The sequence below is a fragment of the Acanthaster planci genome, linkage group LG08, assembly GCF_054643075.1.
Source record: "Acanthaster planci isolate LZ-2023a linkage group LG08, COTS_SCS, whole genome shotgun sequence".
Taxonomy (NCBI): domain Eukaryota; kingdom Metazoa; phylum Echinodermata; class Asteroidea; order Valvatida; family Acanthasteridae; genus Acanthaster; species Acanthaster planci.
The window spans coordinates 1500599-1528088 of record NC_141784.1 but is presented as its reverse complement, the minus strand read 5'-3'; the positions used below and the strand labels follow the sequence as shown (position 1 = coordinate 1528088).

At 42.8% G+C, this 27490-nt stretch overlaps 1 protein-coding gene and 1 pseudogene across 2 annotated transcripts in view; one reads left to right on the top strand and one right to left on the bottom strand.

Moving 5' to 3' along the window:
* Positions 1–777: 777 nt before the first annotated feature.
* Positions 778–20564, bottom strand: LOC110978068 (uncharacterized; annotated as a pseudogene). Its single transcript, XR_015426195.1, has 12 exons — positions 19798–20564; positions 11361–11653; positions 8766–9174; positions 8039–8281; positions 7257–7389; positions 6537–6885; positions 6175–6380; positions 5195–5455; positions 4625–4821; positions 3664–3822; positions 2814–3045; positions 778–2216 (listed from the first exon to the last, which is right to left on the bottom strand). The product of XR_015426195.1 is annotated as an uncharacterized LOC110978068 (transcript).
* Positions 20565–24874: 4310 nt separating this feature from the next.
* LOC147798290 (uncharacterized) overlaps positions 24875–27490 on the top strand; it is a 14449-nt gene continuing 11833 nt past the window's right edge. Inside the window, exon 1 of the mRNA XM_087139954.1 lies at positions 24875–25496. Coding sequence (XP_086996080.1) covers positions 25472–25496 — 25 coding nt within the window. The 5' untranslated portion in view covers positions 24875–25471. The remainder of the gene's footprint in view (positions 25497–27490) is intronic.

Below are 27490 nucleotides of genomic sequence, written 5' to 3'. Positions count from 1 at the left end.
CAAAACATTTGGACACTGCCTTACCTATAGTTACATTTTAACTGAGTCACAGGCCACCAAGGCTGTCAAGTACTGGTATGTGATTTAACAAAAAAGGAAACTTTACCCATAGGTAGGGGGCCTACAGGTATTTTAGCACCAGTTGATCATGTGTATGTGTATTCTCAAGCAAAAGACTTCTTTTGATATATAAAAATGGGAATTTCTCTCAGCATTTCATCAAATATATTTTTAACCTGAATCAAGACTCTGCAGAGTGTTTATAAGATTACACAGCTTACATGTATTACTTGGACTAAGACATACATGTACAATACACGCACATTGATTTCGGAAACGATGATAAATGCTTCCGTTATTATGAATGTAGCAAAGTTTTCTTGCGAAACTCGAGTAATACTGTCGTTTTGGTATTGGTAATTTTTCTTAATATTTTCAATCACAAGTTACAGTGATTTCTTGAATAGAATGAATAAATTAATTAAAAAAGAGTTTCTTAAAGTCATGTCAAAGCCCCTGTGAAATTATTCTGTCGGTAGACTAGACTCGTTAGTACTTGTTGGAGGATATAGGAGCAAAAGTGAGCACGAATCTTATATCGCAGAGCATTTGCAGACAAAATTGGACAAGTTCAGAAATGTTCTGCTGCTGAGAATTTGTAGTGCAAACATTTGCTATGACCTCAGAGATTTACTCTTGCATTCCCAATCATACGAAGTATGACTTAGTCTAGCCTCATGTTTTATTAAATAAATTTTTTAATTACCATACCGCCTTAAGGAAATTTGTCCCTTGGTTCCTTTCTTGACCCTCTGTCTTCAATTTTCGATTTGTGTTATATCATTTGTCTTATTACTAGGTTTTGACGGGTAAAGTTTAATTTCATCGAGGCGAGTTCCAATTGTAAGCTCATCGATGGACTTACTAGATGTCTGCAGGAGCAAGTAGGACGCCAAGGGTTCAAAAGTCCCACCCTAACTCAAACCTGAATATTTTCTTACAAGCATAGTCCTTCCGTCTCTGAAGGGCACCATATTCAGTGTGAAAATTTATATCTTCGCACTGCAGTCTTATCAACAGTCGCACTGCAGTCTTATCAACAGTCGCACTGCAGTCTTATCAACAGTCGTACAGCTCATTCCTAATCTCAGTTACCTTGATATAACAGTGCTGTAGTCGAGACCTCTTTAGACCATCACAAGACACCGTAACACCCCAAGGACTCGAGTCTGAAAACAAGTCACAAGTTTTTCAAAGTGAACTGTAACGCAATGAAAGACTTTGTTTGTCACTGTTCACCCTGTTTCTTGTGTTCTTGCAAAAGTCTTGTCTTGTGATGGTCTCGACTACAACACTGGTATACATAAATCTAGGCAGATTCATATATGAATAGCAGCATGCTGGCCAGCCCAGACCTTACCTTATGTTACCAACATCCCTGGCGAGGGCCATTATCCGGTCAATAGTTTTCTGAAGATGTGATCATGAATTGGAAGAGTTCAGTTTCTTAAGGTGGCTCCTAGAATGACAAAAATGGTACTTCAGGTGTCGTGTGGTATGTCAAATTGCCAAATGTCCAAAACTGTCAAATGGCAAAAGTTATTTGAGACATGTCTTTAGGGGAAGCAGCTGCAGCTAAGCACAGCAAATGTTTGCTAAGCAGAAACAGGATACATGTACAACCATTTTTTGAATACATTTGCTAAGCTGTCATTTCTGCCAAGCGTACATAGAAGCAAGTAGCTTCTATGACCTTATGTCCAGCATGATCGCGACAAGTTTGGTAATGTTACTTAACCATCAGTAATGAGGATTTGAATCAGTTAACTCACAAGGGGAGGGGGAAAGTCCCCCCCCAAAAAAAAGCTTTGAAATGTATACAAGCCACTGTTCACTTGCTTTCAGTACCCCCTTGAAAAGAGTTTCTTCCCCCATACCCCCCCTCAGAATTTCCCTCAGTTATGCTACTACATGTATTTGTAAATCGGTTGATGTTCAGTTGGCATTTGTCTCCTAAAGGGACTGATGTTTCCATAGTACTTTCTTGCTTGGCCCAGTCTTTTTGGTAGGTGGCATAGTAAGCGATGGCATAGAGCCAGTATCCCAGGTGAAAATGATGGTCAGCGTAGGACACAAAACCAAAATTTGTCCATGGGTAGACTGGTTGGCCAGGCTCGGCACTCCTGATGAACATGCCTCCCCACACGGTGTCATATCTAGAAATACGGATAGAACAGGTCAGTGGAGTTAGGAATGTGCAGGGATAGAGTACAAAAGAGTTTTTAACATTTTTCTTTTCCAGTAAGACTTCGTATTGATGATGTCACACTTTGTTTACATGTGCACTTTCCAGTTATGGAACGCCAAAGAGGCAAAAACCTGGGGGCAACACATTGATCGATCTTCAACATTGATCGATCGTTCCCTACATCGATCGTTCCCCTACAATGATCAATTGATTGATCTCTTTTGATTGATGAAGAAAGAGCAATGGAACTGAAGAGCGATGACATAAGTGCGATGACGAAAGACCAATGAAGAAAGACCGATGCAGTTACATCGATGCCAACATTATGCAACCTCTTCCAGTACCAAATGGGGTTGCGCACTTTTGTCATCGCTCTTTTTCCATCACTCTTTCTTATCGATCAAAAGAGATTGATCAATCGATGTAGGGGATCGATCGATGTAGTGAACGATCGATCAATGTAGAAGAATGATTGATCGATGTAGAAGAACGATCGATGTAGGGAAGAACGATCAATGTAGGGAAACGATCGGTCGATGCCTCTTTGGCATTCCATATTCAGTACCTGAATGAGTTGGTCTCGGTCAGCCCACCGGTCACCCCCAGCCACATGTCCAGGCACGTCCGCAGGGACCGGTCCAGTTCAAGGTAATGGTCAGTGCCCGGGAGATGCTGGCTAGCCTGGCCACCATCCCAATGGACTTGCCAGCCCAGTAGCTCTGTGGTTCGTTGTTGTTAGTGCAGTCTGCTACAAGCGTTTGGTAGGCAGCATCTTTGTCCATGGCATCTTTAAGGTCCTGTGTTCGGATTTCATACTAAATACTAACATTTTGATTCACTTTTGTCTGGGCTTTTTGCAAACACATTTACTTAAACTTCTTGAAGGGACAGTTTCATTGTCTTTGTAAATGGGTGTAGCATTATTGCAAGATGCCAATACTACTATTCCATAGAGCACAAATGAACATGCAATATAAAGATTTGGGAGGTGCCACAGTGCTCATACGTGTACGTATTTGGCACAGCAGTCTCTAAGGGTAATGCAGTGCTTTTCACTGTTATGAAAATGTCTTTTTATCAAGACAACTGACCATATTCCGTGCTCAAGTGTGATAATCACTTTTGAGGTGGTGGGGGTAATTTCAAGATTTTCAGTAATTTTAAGGTGGTAAGTTTTTCACCTTTAAAAACCAGCAGTTGAAAGTTCCGTTCCACTCTATGGAATGGGACTTTTGTTTCTGTTGTTTCTTATTGTTTTCCTTAAAAAGTAGCCTGATTTGTGGTGCCATTTCTCTCCTGAAGTACACCAAGAATGCACTTCCTGGGTAGCTCGGTTTAGCTATGTAATTTCACTGAAATGGACGTCATCACTTGCATTGTCACAGAAGACGTAAACAAGAAAGGTTCCATTATACCTTGAGTTTGTCGGGGTCATCCTTGATTCTCTGGATTGCCTTTGGGTCTGGCTCCATAGACGCCCTGGGAAGATCTTCCTCCATTATTGTGACATCACCAACGTGACCTTTGAACCCAAAGGGTGTGTCCACTAGGTTCTCCTTCGGAAGAAGTAACTCCTTTAGAAATAGAAGGGATTTTTTTTTATCTGTGGGTGTGAACATTTGGATAAAAGCAGTAGCAGAGGGAAGGACACCATGCATGCCACGACCCTCAAAAGTCAATAGGTGACTGTTTCAATGAAACAGCTCATTACGCAGGGACGTTATTAATTATTTTAGTTTGTAAGAGACCATTTTTTAAACACGTTATTGGTCGATGTGAGTGCAAGTAATAAAAGGGTGCCTTTTACTTCAAACTTTTCTTCCTGTATATTAACTTCACTCAGATTTACTTAGTTTAATTGGTCGGTCAGCTGGTCTGCTGGTCAGACCAGCCTCGGTTGGGTTTGATTGAGCTGGGTGGGTTTGGTTACACTGAAACATTGCCCTGCAGGGCTTAAATTTAAACCAAAGTGAAGGAGAAAATTACAACTGCCCAAATTGGGTTTTGTCAACCAAGTGTTTTTCAATGGAATTAAGGCCTGATTCATTTAACAGCCAACTAGGGTCATATTGAAGCTGTGGGTATTGACCACGTTTTTGATAGGAACCAGAAACTATCATTTTGTTACCTATTGGCCGTTTTTACCCTTACTTGGGTAAAAAATTTAACTGAGGAAATTTTCAGAGTAGGTTGGGTTTGGGTAAGGTTGGGTTTACTAATATGCCTGCTTGTGAAACATATGATCCTGATTTTTTTTACACACCACTTTAAATTCTATACCGACGTGTTTATTTAGTCAACCCCTAACAACCGTGAATGCCCTATATTTGAGGTGCATTGCAGGCATATTCAACTTTAATTTCTATATTTCTTTACCTGATGTGGTAGAACCACAGTCAGCATCTGTTGCTTGAGATTTTGGCCGTAGAAATCACCTCCCTGCTTGTTCCAGTCGAAGCTGATGTAGACCTTGTCTCCCTCGGTGCAGAATCTCGCCCGAGGACTGTAGGCGAACACGCCAGCGTACTGGTCTAGGTACCTTGCGGAGGAAAAGTCCCCCTTTGGACCAGTACCTTGTGAAAAAAAAACAGTTATGTTAAGAAACGATTCCTCGGTGCTGATGCTGCTTAAGATACACTTTAGGAAAGGCCAATTGGGCCGATGATGGTTAATTTGAACAGAACAACTTGACGAATGAATCCCCCTGCATTCATTGTTTGTGTGTGTGGTTATATGTATTTATCCCTCCGATTAGCCGATGTCGGATATCTAAAATGGGATGTCATGAAAAGAAGTCTTTCCAAAATACAAAATAATGAAAAGACATCTTTTCGATATCAGGGAAAGAAGTTTTCCTAAGATACAATATCGGGGAAAGACTTTTTTCCACTAATGCGATATTGCAGAAAGTCGTCTTTTCGTCACTTAAGTCATGGAAATCTTCACCTGCATAGACGAGCTGCATGACGCCAGTGAAGCTCTGCCCACCGCTCAGTGAGCTGAACGTTCCTGGCGAGCCACAGGCCGCCGGGAACACCAGTCGCATCTCCTCGGAGAAGTAAAGCCACAAACTTCCGCGTGGTGTTCGGGTCAGCTCCGCTGTGCTGCCCCGGCGCCGACAGCTCCAGGTCGAAGGATTTGCCGGTGAGTTTCACTCTCTGCCCGATAACGGGGTTGACGACGGGCTGCCTATCACAACGGATCTGTGGAGATTTCAGGGGCGTGTTTCATCGTGCATCGGGCTCTGGTTAACTTATTTTCGCTTCCCTCTGTGAAAAATGTATCGAAGGTGAGGAATTTGCGAGTGGGTAGGCAACCACGCTGGATTCATGTGGATGATCAAATTTGCCACATACGTGTAGATGTAAAAATAGGAACATGTGTGTCAAAAGTGGAAGGGGGTTGGGCATTTGTACAAAGCATTGGAAATAAAAATAGGATAGAACTTAGTGGAGGAAATGAGAGTGCAAATGTTGTCTTTTCAGACAAAAATTAGAGCATTAATTTGTAAACTGCGCTTTACGCTGCTTTTGACAGTTTTCAAGAACGACAAAAATCAGCCGTTTACTTGGTCCAGACGCCAAGCCTGGATGCGCAACTGCCCTGGAAATAGTGCTTCACAAGGCCCAAATACTTACAAAAACCGATATTCAGTTTTGAGCAGTGGATACTGTCACTCACACCAGTTTGTTGCACTGAATTCAGATGTTTCCAACCTTCCCCAGAATGTGGAAAGAAAAGATGTCATATACTATGTCTCGATTTCGTTGCCCCAAGTCATGTAATCTTCAATTCTTGCGTATTAGGTGACTTAATTAGTCAACTTGCCTTTTCTTTTTCAAAAGTTAGTTTTGGTATTGATGTTTGCAGTATGTATTAAGCTAAGTTTATAATGAAACTTGCGTTTTAACAGGCACTCCATACCCTCTGGCTGTCGTCTCCAATTGAAAGGCAACGCCTCCGTCACTTCCTGACCAATCACGTTCACGGCAAAGCTGACGTCATCGTACGTCACCGTGGTGGAGATAGTTATCCTTTGGCTGTCGGCTGACAGTGCACAGTTAGACGATGAGCACGTCTCCCAGGGAAGTGAACCATCCCACAAGCTCGTTCTCGCCAGGATATATTGGATCTACAAAAGATTGAAGTTGCCAATGTAGTGTTCATTTCGTTATTATCGAATCAAATGTAACAGTAGTCCTAATTGTAATGAAAAGTTGACTATTCTTTCCACCTGACGTGTCTTAACCCCTTTAGACTGAGCCCCTCTTTTTGTTTAGTTCTTTACCTCTTCCAATCCACCTGCCGGATGACTGAGACTCACGGTGATTGTAACCCGTCTGTCCTGACTGCACATCCCGTTGACAGCGGCACTTCCGTAGAACCAAGACGGTTGCCTTGTACCCGACGACAGGCTCACTCGGCCTCCATGCTCCGTACAGACAACCCGCACTGGTGTGGTGCCCCAAGAGACGTTCCCATAATCGTGTTTCGGGATCACGTAGTAGTCGATCACGTTGACGGCGTGCAGCATTGTCCCTTGGGCATTTGGGACCGTGACAGTGACGATGTGGCCGGTGCTGCCCATGTCGCAGACGGTACTGTTGTAGGTGTGCATTACCCGGCCAGTGGACCACCTTCATATAAATAAAAACCTCTTGTGTTGTGGTTTGCTGTGTGATTCATCTGCAAGCTCACTTGACACTGGCCCTCTAAATCGTTGGATCCAAAAATCAAGAGGCTGCATTGGTAGGCTACTGCCATACGTGGATTCTCACTTCACAACAGAGGGACTTTAATATACAGTAATGACACAAAAAAGCATTTGTTTTGGAAGTGCAGCTCTGATCTGTTCCGATTTGGCGATTTTAGTTCCTGAGCCTAAGAAATGCCACCTGGAATCCTTCTGAAATCTTAAGCGAGGAGTGGTTCTTTTATGTCATATTTCGCCCAGAGGCAATATCCGATATCCATAAACATGATATAATCACAAGAAGCTTTAACTCACCTGCTCTCTTCGGTCGCTGCCCACTGTACATCGGCAATATTGGTGATTGCTTTCGTAAAATGGATCTCGAGGATTAGCTCCATGGTAACATAACTACAAGACGCTCGGACGTACCCACTTCCTCTGTCGGCAACTGACCAGTACGAAAAACGGCTGATTTTTGGTTCATTGCCATTGGACTATTGGTATTGTCTTTTCACTTATTGGTGAACACGATTTGAGGCGTCGAAATGTTTCGACCTGACTGAAGCTGAACCATTCAAGAATAATGTAATGGCATTTCTGTGTAAACTTAGCTGTCTAAGTCAAATCAAGAACCCTACGTTTCTCATGTGCACCCAAGTGCTCCTAACAAAGGACATTTTCCCAAAAAATCATAACTGTGGAGGTCTATTTTCTTGAAGGGGCTTAAAAACTGAGAGCCGTTCGGTTAATATTTGACGGATGTGCTGTGTCGTCAGCTCGTTGCCATAAACGTCACTGTTTCCAGCGCAACCAATAACCGCATGTTTCCATTATCGGTCCCTAGATGAATGTTTCGGTGGTTCATTGATTTCACGGAAAGTTTAATATAACCTAGTTCCTTCCATCATATACAGCTGTCTATAGGCCTGAACCGCCTCAGTATAGAATAGAACATAGAATGCCCGAAAATGCCACACGAGGGGATTGAAGTATGCACTTGTTAACCGAAGAACAGCTCGCGTGGTTATGATCCAAGGCTGCAGTTTGTGGCTCTACACAACTTGTTGGAGTATTCTTGGAATTGGTTCGGTTCCTACCTGATCGTTCCTCGGGACACTCGTACCTCACACTCTGACCGTTCACAGCGACCAGACAGTACGGCCACATCATGGGGTTAGCCTTGGTAAAGATGTGGGTCAGCATGCCCGAACCACGGACGATGGGTAACTCCATCGTCCCACCGTCCTTATCTGTGTACAAGAAGTTAGCATTCATCTCCCCAAAGTCCGTTAGGACCGGTTCTCCGGTGTTTCCGATCCCTAAACGAACTCCTGACGACCCTATAACAAAAACAAGTTTAACGACTATGCTCTCTAGAGATTTCCCTCACAACTTTGCCTCGTGCAATTCAGGTTATCAAAATAGGATGGCGAAGTTCTGTCACATCGATCTTTGGGGCGGAGTTTGCTTAATCTCATGAACGTTCACGACTATATAGAACGCCAATTTAAAAGAAACTGTAATTCATACATTCTTGACTTTTGTACTTCATTTTAAATGCAACGTACTTCAAAAGCTGCGAAGATTCCCGACCGACGTTAGTGTCGTCACAGGAACTCCGTTCCCTGTTTGATTTCAGTTTGCTCATTAGAGGTCATGTCGTCAAGGAGGATTGTTTAGGACAAGTCTTATATCACGTGAGAACACTTACAATTGTGCTGTTATGTTTCACTGTAGAGAAGAGGCTGCTTATCTTTGTAACGCAAAAACGGCGAGGGAGTTACGATCATTGGTTGACTTGTAGCTGCAGGTTTCATAACTCACCGGTGAAGGCTGCTAAGGGTGCTCCATCAGGACCAGATACTATTTGCTTCATGTTAGTGCCCAGGGATACCACCTTCTCCCAAGGCGCCCCAGCCCTCCCCGGCGTTAGCTGGTAAAACGGATCTTGCCGGTCCGTGTGGTTCCAGCGGTCCAGGGTGAATGCGTCGTAGGTGATTCCATCGTCCGTTATTAACGCGGAGGGGGGGAATTGACGGATGGGCGTGAGCGGTCCATGATTGATCTGGTTGCAGGCAAAGTCTCCTGTGGGCAGCCCCCCTGACATCTCGCAAGCTGCCGGTGCGCTGCGGCGGCGCCACTTCGTCAAGTAGTGTGGAAACGTTGAAGTATATTCGGGGATCCACGGTAGATAATGCAGTGTCTTGAAGCCGGGTGTACGTCACAGGAAGCCCTCCATATTCTGGACTCCAAAACAATGGTGGTTGGGGTTTTTTTTCAACAAGACAGTAGCGGTCTGTGAACTTAATAGGAATAACAGTGGCGCACATAGGATTTGTAGCAGGGAGCGGGGCCGGACCAGAATTACCTCCGAGTAGCTCAGGATACTCCAGCCTCTACCTCGAAGATATGGGGATCGAGCCCCCATCCCCACCCCGCTCCAAGTGCGCCACTACAGAGGTATGTTAGTTCTTCATCGAAACCAGTTTAGCTTCCAAGAACATTTTCGCAACACGTTTATAGATTCACATTTCAGGCAAATGATATTGACAAGATAGCTGAAACACAATTCAAACTGTATAAATCATATGAAGAATTTTGTCACAAATAATTTAGGCCTAATTACTTGACGGTGAGGTGTTAGCTAGCATATACAATAATTAATAATGGGGTTAATTCCGTGTAATGACGACATGGATAACTGTTTTGTACCATTAGGTCCATAATCGTGAGAGATCGGGTTGTTATTTTTATTTCGGTGGAACTGACGGAATGAAACTACCAGGAGTATCATGCACGTTTCACTTCGACCCTTTTCATCACAGATCTTAGATGATAGTTCTCTCTAATCCGAAAATATTCCTGCATGATTCTGTGACTTTAAAATCATGTATTTCCATAGTCCTTCATTTGATTGAGCGCAGGATCTTCCGTTTTTCAGCGGCAAATTGTCCTGGAATTTTATACCCTTCCCAAAGAAGATGACACCTTAGATAAAATCTCGGATAAGATATAAAAACATACACGTCGACCTATATTTTGGTAAAGTGTGTCGCACGGGGAATTACTGAAAAACGTATCAGTGGGTTTAAATGATAAACAAAGTGTGGTAAATACGTGTATACATTTGAATCACAACATCGGGTGGTGTGACTCGTTTTGTTTGGGTATAATTATCACCAAATGGCGTTAGAAAGTAATAATTACTTATTAATGGGAAGACTGGAAAAACGTTATCTTCCAATTTTTTCAAGATCGAAGTACGTGCACAATCCCTCATTTTGTTCTAAAAATTCATTTTATTCGTCGTCTTTCAAAAATAAGCGGATAAACCCAACACAAAAACAAAGTTCGAAAATTGAGGGCAAATAAACAATGTATTATGTCATGGTTTAGATAATTATACGGTAACAGTATTTTGTCATTGGAATAACTAAATTGGAAATTAAAGCAGTAACAAGATCAGAATTAAATGGATTGTTTACAATGGATTACAAATACTGAAAACATTAAAGCAGGTGAAGTGCACTGACAGACAACTAGAAAAATGTTGGTGCATTGCATGTTTCCAAGCGTGGACAAAACCTGTCATCGAAAAAGACGCTGGATGTCCAGTTGTAAGAGAAACGTTCGGAGATGAGATTAAAGTTCTTGCAGAATTTCCGATGGACTGGATCGATTTGCACATGGATCGTCCGACGTTTCTTGTGGTTCCACGGAAAAGCCTTACAATAAGTCTAAATCAAATGGCTCATGTCGTCGGAAATAAAACACGCTTGAATGGAGACCACTGCCTAGCGGCTGTAGCTTTTCCCCAAAGACACGTGTTATAATCTCTGCCGCAGCCACAGCCATAACCATGGGATAAGCCTATATAATTCACTTATTTTTGAGACGACTAAAATGTCTGGTTATTTCCGCTATTTTCGGTTCAAAAGTGCTGAAAATAACCCGACATTTTAGTCGTAGTAACTTATGTATTCGAAATTTGTTGTTTTCCTGCCTCGCATTAAAACGGTTCCCTTCTAGAATGTAGAAAAGAGAGTCGCAGTGGCGATTAAGAAAACGTACTTAATACAACTATTGAGTATAAATGAAGTTGTTAGGTACCACATCCTTGCCATTTTGTGTCTGATGACGTAACCTGGTTCTGCGGGGGCGGGGGTTCGCCCCATTAAACCTGTCCTGGGTATCGCTTTGACGGTTATGGGCCACGAGAATAAAACACCTCTCGACAGAGAGAGCGAAGATTGGTCGACAGGGACTACGTTATACATTCTGAAATAGTCCCCCTCCGCATCGCCCTGTAAGGGTGGTGCGGACAACATGGGGCACACCCTCAGGTAAGATGGTCAAACCGGTCACAGCATGGCTACGATGACGATGATTACGGAGCTATCATGGTCGAGTTTGTCTCACCGCCCGTGTTCTCATCATCAGGCAGAGGACCAGGGTTATTAATGCCAAAGTAGAGGATCACAGTGATTGTTGTCAGCACCAGGGCTGTGGCGACGGCTAGCAGCACCCACTTCTGACACCTCTCTCGCCTCAGCTTGGCCTCTTTTTTCTTAGTGAGCTCTGGGTCCTCGAGTCCCTCGCTGATGGAGCTCCTCCGGTCGGTCACAACCTCACCGGCGTTACTCTCCGTCTCGGCTGCCGTCATTGCTCGATCTCGTTGCACCTGACTATCAACCCCCTGTTGTTACCTTGAGCTGCAGGATAATTACATGTCAAAAGTCAGTGCCAGGTTGGTAATTTGGTTTCGTATTCACGCATTTGGATTCTGGCAGCAATGGTGTTGCGGGATCCACGGGGTACATGTATGCTTCTTGTAACTCGCTTTTGACAAAGTCAATAAATTTGATGTCACTGAAAACAACTGCGTGTGCCTTCATAGCTTATAGGTCAAATAATTATTCATCAAGGTATGCAGTTACTAATGAGCTTCTGCCACATTTTGTTACAAAATGTGAATGAAATTTCTCTAAAATGAGCCAAAAAGCCAGAGTAGAATTAAATGGACAAGTTTTTGCAGCAACACGTTTCACACAGTGAAGAGCGGCTGTATACGTGCAGTGATACATTGGGGGAGGTGGTCGGGGGTTCTTGGGTTCCACCCTCAAAGTTGTCTTTTTTAAATTTTTTGGAAGACGAGAAAACAGTGAATACACCTACATCTTAAACTACTGGCACCGATATCACTGTACATCCAATTCCCCTGTGGCGCCACCGCAGGAAAAGGTACTTGAGCATTTTGAGCTGTAGGGGGGTAAATTCTCCCTTCCCCACGTCATTATCCCGTGTGTAAGGAATATCACTGTGAGATGTAGTTCCCCCCTTTTAACGTTGTACTAGTTTCCAAGCTGTTGTTGTAGGCCTATAACCCATTCGACTGCTTTGAACGGTATAACTTCGCATGTATTTCCACTCCTCAGCCGATATCGATACCAAGGTGGAATTAATGAACTGCATGCGTGCTGTGCATCGCCCAGAAAAAGGCCTATTTCGTATCGATGGCGTAATGGCCTAGCTGTGTGAAATAAGACTTGGACATGACCTTGAAAGGCGTAACGTTCTGACTACTGTTGTGGTTTCTATTCTGACTAAAATCAGAGACAGCATCACGGACAGATGACATGCCGTGAATTCCCATTTACCAGAAAACGCGAGTTCAGGCTGCTGAAGTCGAACCAGGCTTTCGAGGATCTCATATCAGCTAGAGTTGTCTCCCTTATTTTTTACGAGTCAAGTACAAAGTCGCAACCTGGCCAATAACCATCGCTTACTGAGCGGCGTGTGGGGCTTGCCTGTAGCTTCCTCAGCTCATGTTAAATTTCATAAAGTTTAGAAACTATTGCATTTTATTTTGTCCAGTTATGAAACCATATTTTCCTGTTTTGATCACCGAAATCGGCGCACAAATGGAGTCAGTCGAAATCTTTGAGCTACGGAGTCGTTTGTGTGGGTCACAACCTACAGAGCACACGTGTAAACTCCCGTTTTGCAAGTGTATGAATGATACAATAACATGGAGTTGTTTCACGCGATACATCATAAAATTAAATCAAAACAGAAGAAAAAAGTGACGATCGTCTGTGTACACATTCTAACTTTGACCGTTCTTAAACGTTCAATGAATCCAGTGGAAAAAGGCCCTTCATTGATCACATCGTCAAGAAAATTGGATTACATTTTCTCGCGGACGTAAAACGGCGCTGACCACTGCTAAATACATGTATACCGTGCACAAGAATGAAGGTATCACATTTCTTGTTACGGCCGATAATGTAACAATCGGTCAATAATGTAATACCAGCCGATAATGTAATAAAATTGGCCGATAATGTAATAACAATCGACCGACAATGTAACAACCCAAGCGACCCATAATGTAATAAAAGTCAGCCAATAATGTAATAACCCAAAACCAGCCGATAATGTAATAACACGCTGGCCGATAATGTAATAACCGTAGATTTGCTTGTTTTTTAAAAGGCTTTGGGGGACTTAAGTTTTCTTCAAGTTTTCCTTGCAGATCTTTCTTATATTACCTTATTGCTTTTGAAGTGACCATTTTTCATTTTTTTTCATCAAATTATAATTGAACATGGATATCATCTTGTGCCAAGGTGTGTATTGCACTCAGTTGAATTATGATGACCTCATTATACACAAATCCTATTCATTTATTTAGTGTTGAGGTGATTTCAATTAACATGCACAGTCACTCATTGGGCTTGGTTGGCATTTAAGGTGAAAACTTCAAAGCTCTATGCATGTATCTCCTTAAGTACATGTCCCACTGGGTTGAAATTTTGCAAATTGCTGGATAGGGAAGTGTTGAGGACGAAATTGACATCATGTCATGAGGACGTCATCAGTTGACAAATCACTTGACATGAAAGGTGCTTCCTTTAAAGGCCCATATATTTTCTGAAAACTTGTCAAGTTGCATTAGGCCCTAAGACTTTGCAAACATCGCAAAAGGGATATGTTACAGACGAAAACTGACCTCATGTCACGATGACGTTATCAGTCGGGTGACATTAGAGGCGTATACTTTAAAGCCCTGTATCCTACATGTCTGACTGGCTTGAAACTTTGCAGGTAGTGCGAAACTGTTGTGTTTATACGAACACTAGCTCAATTTGATGAAAAGCTCATCACATCACTTGACAAAAGGGGCACATCTCAAAGCACTCATATCCTCTGAATAACATGTCTGATGGGGTTGAACCCTTGCATGCATTTTTCCTTTTTCATTTCAAGTTATACTTAGTTCAGATTTGTTTTCATTATTATTTTGGGGGACTCGCCACAACCCTTGCCTTATATCCATTTTTTTTAACTCTTCCTTTGTGGTTTTGTGTTGTCAATTTGTCAAGGTGAAGTCAAAGATAGACTTGAAGTGGTTCCATCACGTTGTGACTTCAAATTTTGCACAAAATGTTGCCATGACTAGAGGGGAACATTGTGAATAGATTAGCAAACGCGTTTGGTGCTTGCTGAAGATTCCCACGCAAACACGTCAACGCAAGAACGACGCGTCTTCTTTTGTAATCTACATTCTCAAGTTTGCCTGAATGTGTTTCAAGAAAATGCTAGCTTCTCCAAACCGACTTGTAATTTTACCTCAAAACTCAAACCATCACAAAAACAACACCATCACCATCAAACAAAAAAATAAATAAAAATGAAACACCGATCACTTCTCTTAGATAGAATTAAGTACAATACATTGTGGCTTTGTACACAAATTAAACAATAAACGACCTTGTAAAAACCAAACGCAATGCACAATATCGCTTTTCTTCACCACCCTAAACTTCCTAAGACTTACAGGACTTAATAATAGGCCTAACGGACTATCGGCGCCTCGCAGAATGAATATAATACTCCCTGAGAAGCAAGCCTGCGTGCACCCTGGCAGGTCAGCATCCTTAACTCTCAGTTTAGCGGTATGCTGTGATTCATAGCCTCTAACCTCGAAAATAGATAAAAGTGAAAAATATCCATGCTACATACCTGTCAAAAAACTCGTTCTGGCTCAAGCTACCCTCCTTGTCCACATAATTATCTTCTTGTTCTCATGGCTTGTTTTGAGCTTTCCATAGTTTTTCATAAGAAAGGTCGCCAGGGAAAACTCGAAGAAACCTAAGTCCCCCAAAGCCTTCTAAGAAACAAGCAAATCTACGGTTATTACATTATCGGCCTCAGTGTTATTACATTATCGGCCGGTTTTGGGTTATGACATTATTGACCGATTTTTATTACATTATGGGTCGCTTGGATTATTACATTGTCGGTCGATTGTTATTACATTATCAGCCGATTTCTATTACATTATCGGCAGGTATTACATTATTGGCTGATTGTTACATTATCGGCCGTAACACTCAGTCGTGCACTTGTCTTCGGAGTTTGGCCGTGTGTTTTATGTTTATGGAAAATGGAGTTATTAATCATCAGTGTCACCTCCACGTACTGAGTGGAGTGGAGTTTGGCAGGCACCGAGAAGTTCCAGTTCGTTTTCTTATTTTTAAGTGTTTCCGTGGCAAATAAAACAGCAAGGGAAACGGGTCTATGAAAGAAAAATTCAAAGATTAATTGGTTGATTAAAAAAGACTGGTTTCAGGATTATTCCAAGAAGGTTGAATAAGAGTTCAATAAAAGCGAGGGGAAATGAGATTTGTCACGAGCATCGACAGGGCCACATCTCATTTCTTCTCACTGTTTGATTTTTAATACACAACGTCATGAACGAGGGTTCTGCTCACTGACGTGCTTCAATACAATTGTAATTGTTTTGTGCCCTGCATGGAGGGAACATTTTGGTTGATAGGGTGGACCAAGTATTCACTGAACTTCGCTATCAGAATTCTGCCCCTTATTGGGAGGGCAGACCAACGTATTCACCACACTGCGTTGTCCGAATTCTGCCCCTTATTGGAAGGGCAGATCTAAGTATTCACTAAACATTAGTGTCAGAATTATGCCCCTTATTGGAAGGACGGACCAAAGTATTCACTAAACTTCCCTGTCAGAATTCTGCCCCTGGGGGGACCAAGTATTCACTAAACTTCTTTGTCAGAATTCTGCCAATGGGGGACCAAGTATTCACTAAACTTCCTTGTTCTATTTCTGCCATTTGGAGGCCCATCAAATTATGCGCTGAACTTTGCTGTCAGAATCCTCAGTCTCCCTCATTGCAGGGCGGTAGAGTATTTGCTAAAATTCGCTTTCACAATTCTGCCCCTCACTGGGATGGCGGATCAAAGTATTCACTTAACATCGCTGTCGGAATTCTGCCCACTTATTGCACTTTTCCTGTCGTGTTATAATTCGGGGTTTTTTTTGGCAGTTTATTGAGGACAAAAACCACGTGTCAAGTACAGTCCCAGTTTAATCCATAGCTTTGAAGGGCACCTGTCAATTCTTGGGCTCTCATTCATGAGGGCGCATCAACAGCCCCTGTATACTGGTTATGAGTACAAGTTCGAATCACTTTAGTCTTGGGTTTGATAAGTGAAATTATTTTTGCTTTGTTGGGCTAAGTTTTACCCCTTTCAAGCCACTCCTAGGGAAATATGGAATGGTCAATACCTGCATTTAATTTTCAGGAACTTTTGAGAAATGGTGGGTACATTTTGGCGGTATTCTATTTGAGTTCGAAAGGGGGTATGCTTGACTATCGTAAATAATGGTGACTTTTTGCACTGCCATTTTTATAAATTGAATTCCGATATTAACTTATGCCCAACGACGCACGGATTAACTAAAATGACAACATTTGGTTTCAGTCAGATCAAATTTAATTGTAACGTGAGTTACCGTGGGGGAAACCTGAATGGGCTTTGCACTTTAATAAGCTTTGCAAAGGCTGTTAGCAGCTTTACCGGCGAGAATTTGGTCAAACCAAAAGCATTACTGATCTGACATCAATTGCATGCCCAATGTCACCTTCTTTTGTTGAAATTCTAGCATCTAGCGATTGTTAGTTTAGTTGGAGTTTATTTCATCATTTTTGTGCTTGTGTATGTTCGGGCAGACCTGTCTGGTAAGTGATGGATGGATCAACCATTCACAAAAAAGACGGGCAGTTGCAACGCAATTTTTGTAACGTTGGGGTGACCCAAGAAAATTAATCCAACATATAAGTGGGACGTGAGAATTTCTCTCTGAAAATATCGAACTATTCTGCAGTTCAAAAGCAAACGAAATTTATTATTATAACAATTCTTGAAATGAAAATGAATTTCCATCAATATAATAGGGAGGCCAGTGCCGCCCGACTGTGTCACCCTGGATCTGTTATTGTTGAATCATCAATAATGAACATTCACTCTACACGTCACTGCTTTTATATTGAGATCACTTAGATAGAAATGGACCCGGGCACGGTTGGGATCGGTTTCATTGTAGAAATTTAGGAAAATGAGGATATAAATGAAAATAAATTAACATCAGTCCTTTCGCTCACTGTATTCAAACATAGAATATTGCGTTGTGGGTTCTGTGCCCAGGGGCATGAAAAAAAAAAGTGGTGAGGGGGGAAAAAAACAAAAGTTATGCGGTGTTGACCAAGCATTCAGGCGCACGGACTCCTGAAATTCGCTACGAATCGCAGTTACCGGCTTCCATATAGGACTCTTCTGGGATCTCGGGGTTCCCGGCCCACCGCACTTCCTCCCTGCCCATCCATTTAACCCCAAAAAGGGTTTGAGCGACCATGCAAGGGAGGAAACGAGACAAGCCCCTAAGCCCTGGCCGCCGAGTCGGCCATACGTCTCGAACCTGTACTAAGGCGCTCACCTGGACTTCACGGACAGTCCCAGCAGTAGAGCTTACCCGCTAGGCTAAGATACTGTTGGTATTTGACGGGGTGAATTAAAGTCTCTTATAGCTACTGACCTGCAGAAAGCTTTGGGAAAATAAAAAGTCACCACTGGGATTCGAACCCACTGTCTAACGATCTGATAACCAGGAGCTTAACCACTCGACCATTTTAGAGATATTGCATTATGCGTGAAGGAGATGACAAAAGCATTAAGCTGACTGCACAGAACGTTGCTGTGTAAAGGCTGCATAATTAAAACGCTACAACAGTCCATCAAGCAGCAAAAATAAAATTCACAAAAACAATGGTCGTCAACATCACATGTTCTCCCTGACAGCTCCATAGTATTTTTAAATGAGCACCCATCAATACAGGCAAGTCTCCGGACGTCTGTGTACATGCATGTCTGAACTCCTTAATTGTGTGAATGACACGCCATTTTTTTCTTTCCTTTCCTTTTTGTGTGTGTGGGGGGGGATTCGTTCGTTTTCTTTACCAGCATAAAATGGCAGCCGAAGCTTGAATCAGGAACAAAAACGTTCTACTATAAATAACATGCTATTTTGTGCACTGGATCTGATCTAGCCTATGGTGTATAGCTCTTTAGACACATTGTCCTATGTGAAGAGAACCTCTTTACAGCAAATTCCTCCTTTATAAAGATGTGGTTGAACAAGCACTTTTCCTTTCGTGTCATAATTCCTTTTCAGCATGCAGACCTTAAGTTGTCGTAGTTTCAGTTATGTGAAATGTTGATGTGATGTGCTTCTTCGTGTTCATACTTCTTTCTCATCAGTCACTTGGTTTTACAGTCCAAAGCTACATTGACACTTTCTTCACGGGATAGCGCTCATGAATATGGAAATACTCGTCAACATGAAAAACGGCAACGAAACACCCTTTGAAAATACTGAAACAAAAGTTGGAGGTAGGGTTAACTGCGACAGAAAGGTGCATTTGAAGGTTTGCATTAACACATATTGATTGCAGCTATCTTTTCTATAAAAAGTTGCGAATTCAGATTGTTAAAATGTAACTCGGGTGAAGATGGAAGATGGGTTGTCAGTCAATATTCAAACTTTATTTATAAACCATAAGACTATGTCATCGTTTATGCCATTTCGTAAGTCAGTCTGAGTACAAGCCAGTGTTGGACAAAGGTTTTGATTCTCAAGGCCAAGACTTTGACTCGCAAGCCTTAAGACCAAGGCCAAGGCTTAATCCTCAAGGTCAAGGCCCTGCAGTGTAAAGATAGAAGCTGTCACATTATAACACGACTTAATTATTGTCAAATTGGCAGATATTTCCGATGCCAGCCTACTTGTTATTTTATTACAGTGATATCAAGTAATAAGTACAATCTGCATGGCACGTGCTTAAGATAAAATCACGGCGTGGAACACTGGAAAGTGAGGTAATTTCCCCAGCGCATGTTCTCATAGACTTGATCACCAGTCCACACCATAGAGGGAATGATGATGTTCAACAATCCTGGCCAATATTGTTGGGACACGTGCGGATCAAAATACCCACTTATTTTCGCTTTCAGAATTCTCTTGCTCAGTGACAGGGCAGTTGCATTGCGTGCATGTCTCAATCCACGGATGAAATAAGACACCTCTACATATTGGTAGTGTATTCGGTTCCCCCAGCCCCGGGTTTCTGGAAAAGTAGATCCGGCAGACTTAGTGATGAAGAGCAGGCTGACCACCTGCGGTGTTAACAGATGGCAATAGCGTCGAGAAGGACACCTTCCCTGGGGCGAGGATAAACTATAAGTTCCTAGATGCGGAGGAGGCCAGATTTTTTAAAAGAGATATTCACCTCACGTGGAGGTCAAACTTCAAGAACCTCCATGCACCCTCATGTCTCTGTGGTCTCCCCTCCCTTCCATCACCCCCTCCCCCCCGTTTGCGTCAAATATATAACTTAAGGCTGCGGGTGTAAGCGGAGAGCTCCCAGGCTAACACTGTGAAGGTTCTCCCTCATCATGCAGGAATCCCGAATTGTGCTGCTTACCTTTCTACTTTTCTGCTTCCAGCGACGGTCTTTACGCAACTGGCAAATGGTACGGTGTAAACACGACTTCAGGCCTCCATTATTGTTTCTGAACCTCGGGTCTCAAGACCCGGACTGTAGTCCCGCAGAGATATTTTAGGGATTGGTGTTTGCACTTCTGCTTGCTTTCTGTGATATAATGTGATCTCCCCTGATAAAAAGCTTACAGTTGTATCATGGTGGTATCAAAGGTCCACAGATCGGCATGGTGGGGTGTGCTGTATGGGTGTTGAGGTCAGAGGGGGACAACTTACGCGATAGTTGACGGAGGCCCTCAGCCAGTGTATACTTGTCAAGCGAACGGCACCATGTTATGCGAGTGGTGAAAGCATGGTGAAAGCAACTGGGCCTACGTGCACACGTAGCGGGTTCCAGCTGTCGCGGGATGGCAGCAAAAACGAAGCAGACACTCAGTGACAAACATGATTCGAACTTCAGCTCAAGTCCCTCGAGTGTTGTAACCCGCCGTATGCATAGCGTACTCCTGTATCCTTCGTGACGGTTAAGGTCCAGGTTCCCAATCCAGTTGGAAATCGGATTACAATGAAGGACCGTACATGGACTGTCATAGTGCTGATTCATCCAATTTCTGTTTTAGAAAACTCATGCACACGCAGTGGCATAATAGGGTAAAAAAAGTTGCCGGGCCTGTGCATGCATAGTATCATACACACAGTACTTCTTCCGTACATGTGTGCTGTACTAGGAGGAAGTTATGCCATTTGTAGAATTCATGCATGCTGATATCTTTCGACTGCTTGACTTAATTTATTCGAATCAGGGTGAAGGCCACCGGATCATGGACAGCAGTCTGCAACTCTTTGTGGCGCAAAGTTTGTGGATCGGCACTCGCCAATTACACTGGGCTAGTGTGGGACGAGCAAAACTGTAGAAGTGTGGTGTTTAATTGGACCAGGTGTGAATGTAACATCCTTGGAAGCTGTATATGTATAAAAATATAGATTCCAACGGTGTTAAATTAATACCACATTTTTTGCAATGTACCACCATCAAGAATTACAATAATACTGATACAATGATACACGGAGGAGCAGCAACAGCGTCATGAACTTACGACAGTGACAATTCTCAATGACATTTGGCTTTTGCTGCACATATTCTTGGAGTAAAGAACAAGGTTCGATGGTGTATACTTCATCTCACAGACAGTTCAAAAGCGTTGCTGTGCAGTGTTACTCATCTGCCATCTTTGGTGAAAATGGACGACAGTGGGGCACCTAGGATTTATTGGGGGGGAGGGCTTGAATCGTAATTTATCCCTTACATTAGAGTTCATAATGCACAAGTTCTCCCCGCTCTGTGTACTGCATATCAGAGCCAGAGTGTTATGATATTAGTGTATATTGTATATTGCATCTTTTGTTTTTTTAAAAAAAGAATTCTTTCAATTGGAAACCTCTTGGGGGTCCAAGCCCCCTCGCCGAACACCCCCCCCGGGGCGCGCCCACTGAAGGACAAGGCTTCCACTGGCATTAATGCCATGTTTAGAATTGACTTGATGTGCAATAAATGATATAACACCAGATAGCATATCTCACATTAATACCAGGTAGGGGAGAGCTTATCTTTCTGTGTTTTTTTCCGCAGTGGTAATTCCGATGGTTATCTCAGTAGGCCTATCATTCACAGAGGAGATGACGGTGACGTCCTTCTATACCCTCAAAACGCCATTGTCAGCGGCATCAGCTAACCTGAGGCCACACCGTTTTCCTGTTGGCCATAATTACTCTGAATGTTTTCGGAACACAAAAAAATGTTCCCACCGTCAGTGGCACAGTTGAAGTATCCATGGAAACATTCGTGGAGATCGTCAAACGTTCTCCTTGTTCGCAAAGATGTGCGCGGGAATTTTGAACATGTTTAAAATTTCCGGCGGCTGTTGCCATTTGACTTCCATCTAGCCAGATCATCACAAAATAGTCTCAAAGCCTTTGCCAAACCATCTCCAAAAGGTTGCCAACTTTTGCCAACTGAAGAAAAAATATGACTTGAACTTTGTGCTGGTTGTGGAAGGCCCCAGGCTGGTCAGGGCGGAAGACCAAAGTATGGAGCCGAGGCTGGTCTCGAAGGTCCATCCGGTGGTCCTGCACATCCCTCTTCTCCAGAGGGCAGATGCAGACTGATGCTGACTTCAGTTTGGCCAGGGGGCTTATACCAGCTGTTTGGTAACTGCGAAATGTGATTCTCGTCAATGGCTGCAAGATGAATTGTGCGACAGTTTCCAAACGCGCAGTCCCCTCACGTGGTTCTTTGTGAGCGCCAAACTATCTTTAAACTGTAGCGCGAGCGTCTCAGAGGGTCAGACGAATGTCTTATGGGTACCGTCCACTAATTCAAGCCCCGTTGAAAACAGTGTAAAATCAGCACCGTTCAGGGCCCAATGGCATGGACGCCAACATCCCTGAGATTACTGAAACACAAATTAAATTCTTGTCTGGTCACTTATCTTTCAATTTCTTTTCAATTTTTTTTCTGGGTTAACCAATTACATTTTTGATTATTCCCACAAACAAAATCACCCGCCCCAAAAAGTGATTTTTCCGAAGTCTGATTGCAGCCATTTTTCAAGTGGCAACCCTCAACTTTCTCGGGCACTTAAGACCATTTTTCAACCGTAGTTTTTAGCCCTTCTGCTCTCATATGAAAGCTCAAAGACCCAGGGAGTCGATTTACACGATTTCACCATTTTGGGGGCCAAACAATCTCCTTTTTCAAAAGAAACTGAGGGGGCACTTTTAATGCTAATGAGCTGGTCAGAAATTCTCACTTGAATTAATGGTCTGCACCCTTATACGCAACAGAAAATTGACTACAAGTTAACTGAAATCGTCGCGAATCTTTTCGCACGACCGTCACAAGGCATTCGCACAAACGTCACAAAACAGTTGCAGAAATTCATGACATGATGTAGTCGTGGCTTTTCAGTTCTCTGGTGACAGTGCCACGAACCCAGTTCACAAAGCCCGCCAAAGTCGCCAACTCTAGTGTAAGCCCCAACCTTATCTCTTGCATTTACAAGCGCCCAGTACTAGGTCGGCCAGTGGGACCAAATCGTTACTCTGTGGCACCCTCGATCCCATAAAATCAAGCAGTGCGCTGCCACGACCGAGCTGCTCCTTTACCTAGCTCTATGGGTTAAACAAGTCAACAGCACACTCAAGACCTTGTTAAAATCACTTGTTAATATAATGATCTGAGTCATATGCCGCCAAACTAAAAGGTTAAATTACCGTAGGCCTAAACTCTCCCAGTGTTATCCGCTCCGAACAAAAGAGGGCGTGTGTTTTTAGTACCCACCGCATAGGCGTGCGTTTATAATAATGGAGATCAACGGCGCGTTTGCCGCGGAGTACGCTAAGTACGCGTAATGAATTTATTCCTTATAATTATGTATGGTCTGCGTACACGCAAAACGCGTGCAAGAACGCGCTTAGAAAACTTAAACCATCTGTCTTTCTTTTGCTGCTTGGGGGGGCACTTCAACTCGGGTGGTACTGGATAGTACGCTTTAGTCTAATGCGCTTACACAATACTCAGAGTCACGATATGCTTTTTTAACGTAGCTTCGAGCTTCTTTGGTTCTCGATCGAAAGGATTTCGCGTTGCAATCAGATCGAAACTTGATGATTTTGCGTAGGCCCAAGATATGGTGTTATTTCACCCACCTAACATAACACACTCGATTTCACTGAAAAGCGAATAATAAAAGTTGGAGGAGGATTTGGCAGAATGTCCACAATTTACGAGAAAACGAATCACAGGCCCTATAAGTTGAAAATCAAAACCATGAAGTGTACAATGAAACTCATTTTCTTGCAAGGGCGTCAATCCGTTTTGAAAAGTGGGCCGGGACCTAGCCCTCATCAGAACAAAATGCGAGCGCGCCGAAACGCAAAGCCCGGAGTGGTGTGGGATCCGGGGCAAGGACCCCCAGAAAATTTTGTAATATTCTGTATTCTGTGGTGTGATCTGAGACAATTTCTGGCTACTTTAGCCAGGTTTTTTAACAAATGCTTTTGCAAAGTATACATTTTCATTTAGGTTTGCAAAAAAAGTGGGAGGGAACAACTGATATAGTATTCCCCCACTTAGAAAAGGGTGGAAGGGAGACATGTCCCCCCCCCCGTCCCTCACTGCTGTGTTGCGGGAAACCCTGTAGCACTTGCTGTTGAAGAGTTTTCGATAGAACGAGGTTGGTCGTTCACAACCTCAGTGTACCATGTCAAGGGCGGACGCCGTCACGTACATACGCAGCAGGTGGTGCCATCCGACACGGCAAGATCAGTCAGAAACGGCCCTTTGCCACCTCTTCATATTTGGCAAGACAGTCTCAGAGCTCGTATATCGATTACTAACAGCAAACATGTGTGGTGTTTAAGGTGACGACGACGAGCTACTGAAGTCTAACAATGAATGGCACGCCCAAGGCACATTTTGGTTTCCAACTTTGGTCAGGAAGATTTCCTAACGAAAATGTGAAAATGCTGCCGGGAAAACTAAATCGTGGATCTGTGGACTTATTGATGCATTTTCAATGTCATGTTGGATTTTGCTAACGCTACATGTTCGGAGGTGCGTCGCGTGTGGCCGGGATTTAATCATCCCTTGATATCCGTATATTATGCATCTGCATGCACTCTTGCTACTGATCAGCCCTAATGGGCAGAGCCAAAAGTGTGAGCAGAGGGGCTGACTATAGGGCACACACAGACGAGGAAGGGAGCGTGATTATGTTTTTTGTTGCACGATATAACGTACATTCTCTACAACCGAAACAAACTCGTTTTCCTGGTGCCGTAAACGAGGCTACACTGCACCACGTGTCGCTTCTCGACTCTGCTGAACTCTGCTTGAGATTGCAACCTATTTCAACTTTCATTCCGACTGTGACTTGTTCCACACACTGTACCTTAAATGTCGTTCCCTTGTTTATGCTGCCCCCTGGCCCTCATAACAATGGGTATAAACATCGTCACGTGCCATACAGGTTACGAGTACATGTCATCAGCGTATCTTCAGTGACACTTGACATCGGGCGGCCACATGTTTTCTGTGATTTACGGCCCTTCATCATTCAGACAAACCGAAGAATTATGTTACAAGAATAGGAAGTCAAATGTCTACGGAACATATCGACTACAGGATAAAGCTATGGCACGCCTAAAGCAAAATTTACAGTCCGCGATCCACTACATAGCCATCAGATGCATGTGTTTTTATTGTAAATCCTACCAACATGTATTTACACGTACGTACGCAGAACAGCTTCTAGATGCATATGAAAAAAATACCGGTCAATCCGCACATTTTACGCTACCATTTCCCCATCGTGTACACTTGCAATTGGTTTGCCATATCCCAATCACAAGCCAATCAGAAAGCAGGAAGTGATGCAATGACAGACCAATGGGGGCCTCCTCGCAGAGTCTCGGAATGACCCTCACACTCCAATCAGAGACACCGCGGAGGAGGCTGTCGTTGGGCTGTTAGGCATCAGAGTTTGGGTTTCACTCCGTGCACGGAAGACAGTCCAGGTGCTGCGGATGCGGCCGCGGTGATTGTCAAGAAACGGCGAATTCCAAGTTTGAGCTGCCTGCATCGTGGCCGGTAAGTGATGGAAACACAGATGTCTTGGATAGGTAATATGGATTTTCAGACCAAATCAGTGCACCATAATGTTCACTTCCAATCTTCCAATCCAATTTAAATCTTACCATTTCCTTATATATTTTAGTTTTTATTTTGGTCTCACAAAACTCTTTTCGGCTATTTGAGACGAAATCGAAAAAAATCAAAAGAACGTGAAAAATTAATTCTTGTCAGGTACAACCAAAATGTCCCGATCACATTTTGGAATTTCTTAGAACTATATCACGTCAACTCTTTTGAATCATATTAGTGACACATTCACGAGAGAGTAAAACACATTCACAATAGAGTGGCTTTCTAAAGAAAACACTAAACCTTTGTAATGATCAGTGGTGGAAAAATCGGCTTGCTATCTTTTGCCACAGTCGATGATAGTGACGCATGTTGATTTTCGGACGATTGTTCAGACGGAAATGGGTCTGCCCGCCAATCAGTTTTTTTGCCACTGGAAGTGAAAGTTGTGTTAATTGGCATAATTCTGTGTCTGTCAATCAACTACTGAGCATTGTGGGTATGACCCCGCACAAGATTATAAATTTGAAATTCAACTGCATGAGAAGTCTTGAGCTTAAGCCTTGTCTCGAATTGAATTGCCTTGCGCTGTTTTCATAATCATTCATGTTTGAGAAGTAGGACGTTTATGGCGTAGAAATGACCCCAAATAGAGGCAAGTCAACTTTGGAGGGATTTGCAACAGGGCTTAGCACAGCTGGGGTGTTAATAGTTTCAATAGATGGAAATCTTCCGTGCCTTTGGTTTTTACTGTATTTATTTGACATAATCGTTTATCATTGACTGATGGATTGATGTTTAGTCTTAAGCCCTACCTGCCCCAGTGTTGAACCTCTTAAGACGCATTTTTCTGCGTCATGTATGAACTCAACAGTCTCTCCCACTGGAGGTCGCCATAATTATGTGACTCATAAAGTAATCCTTGTTTCGTGCAATCGATTTCCATTCGACCAAATTGAATTTTTTTAGGTTGGGCCTTATATTTAAATAAGCCAATAAGTGGATGACCGTTCACGGATTTACGCACTCGGGCAGTAGCCGCAAGTGGCCTACTTTGGGGTGGGGTGAGTTAGGGACTACACGTACATATATTTGTATACATCGTTCAGGACATTTCGACCCATCCACCTCTACCTCAACATGCAGAGGTTGTTACTTTTGAAACCTGTAATTTGTAAAGTCATTGTCGAAGAGCCAGTATTTATTTTTATTATTATTATTGGTTCATTATTTCATTCCTTCGCCGCCAGCGGTGGAATTGCACAATAATTACATAAAAGACACACATACACATACTGAGTTCAAGAGATTTACAGGGTGTAGAAAATATAAAAATAAATCCAAGTAGCTTAAGATTTAGGCGTTGTCAAAGTGCACAAGTGAACCAAACAAAAAAATCAATATATAGGCCTAATTGATAAAAATTAGCAGTCTTAGAATAAAAAACATTTAGAATTTACAAATTGATGATTATGAGAACCAGGAAGTAAAACAAATAGACAGAATTGATGGACGTGGGACATAATGTATATCAGAGGGAATGGGGAAGAGGGAGAATGAAAGTATTAGGAGAGAGGAAGGGGCGGGGGTAAAATTGGTAAAAAGGAGTATCGGTAGAATACCATCGAATAAAAGAGGCAATACTTCAAATATAGCTACTAATAAAAACAGTTATATATGTGTAACAAATATGAGTTGTACTGCCGTCCTAGATTGTACCACATCAATGACTTTCATTCCACTTGTTAGTCATATACATTATGGGACATTTTTGGTACCGCCTTGTTCTACAGAAAGGCAAGAAGAACTTGTCAGAGTTTCTAAGATCTCACTGATGCATCGCTTTCCTACTTGGTGGAAACCAACTGCTGAAGTGTTCAGATGCGATGAGGGTTTTAAAGAACTTTATGCACATCTGCTCTCTCCTATCAGCCAAAGTATTGAGGTTGCAGGCAAGAAGTGCATGTTCATA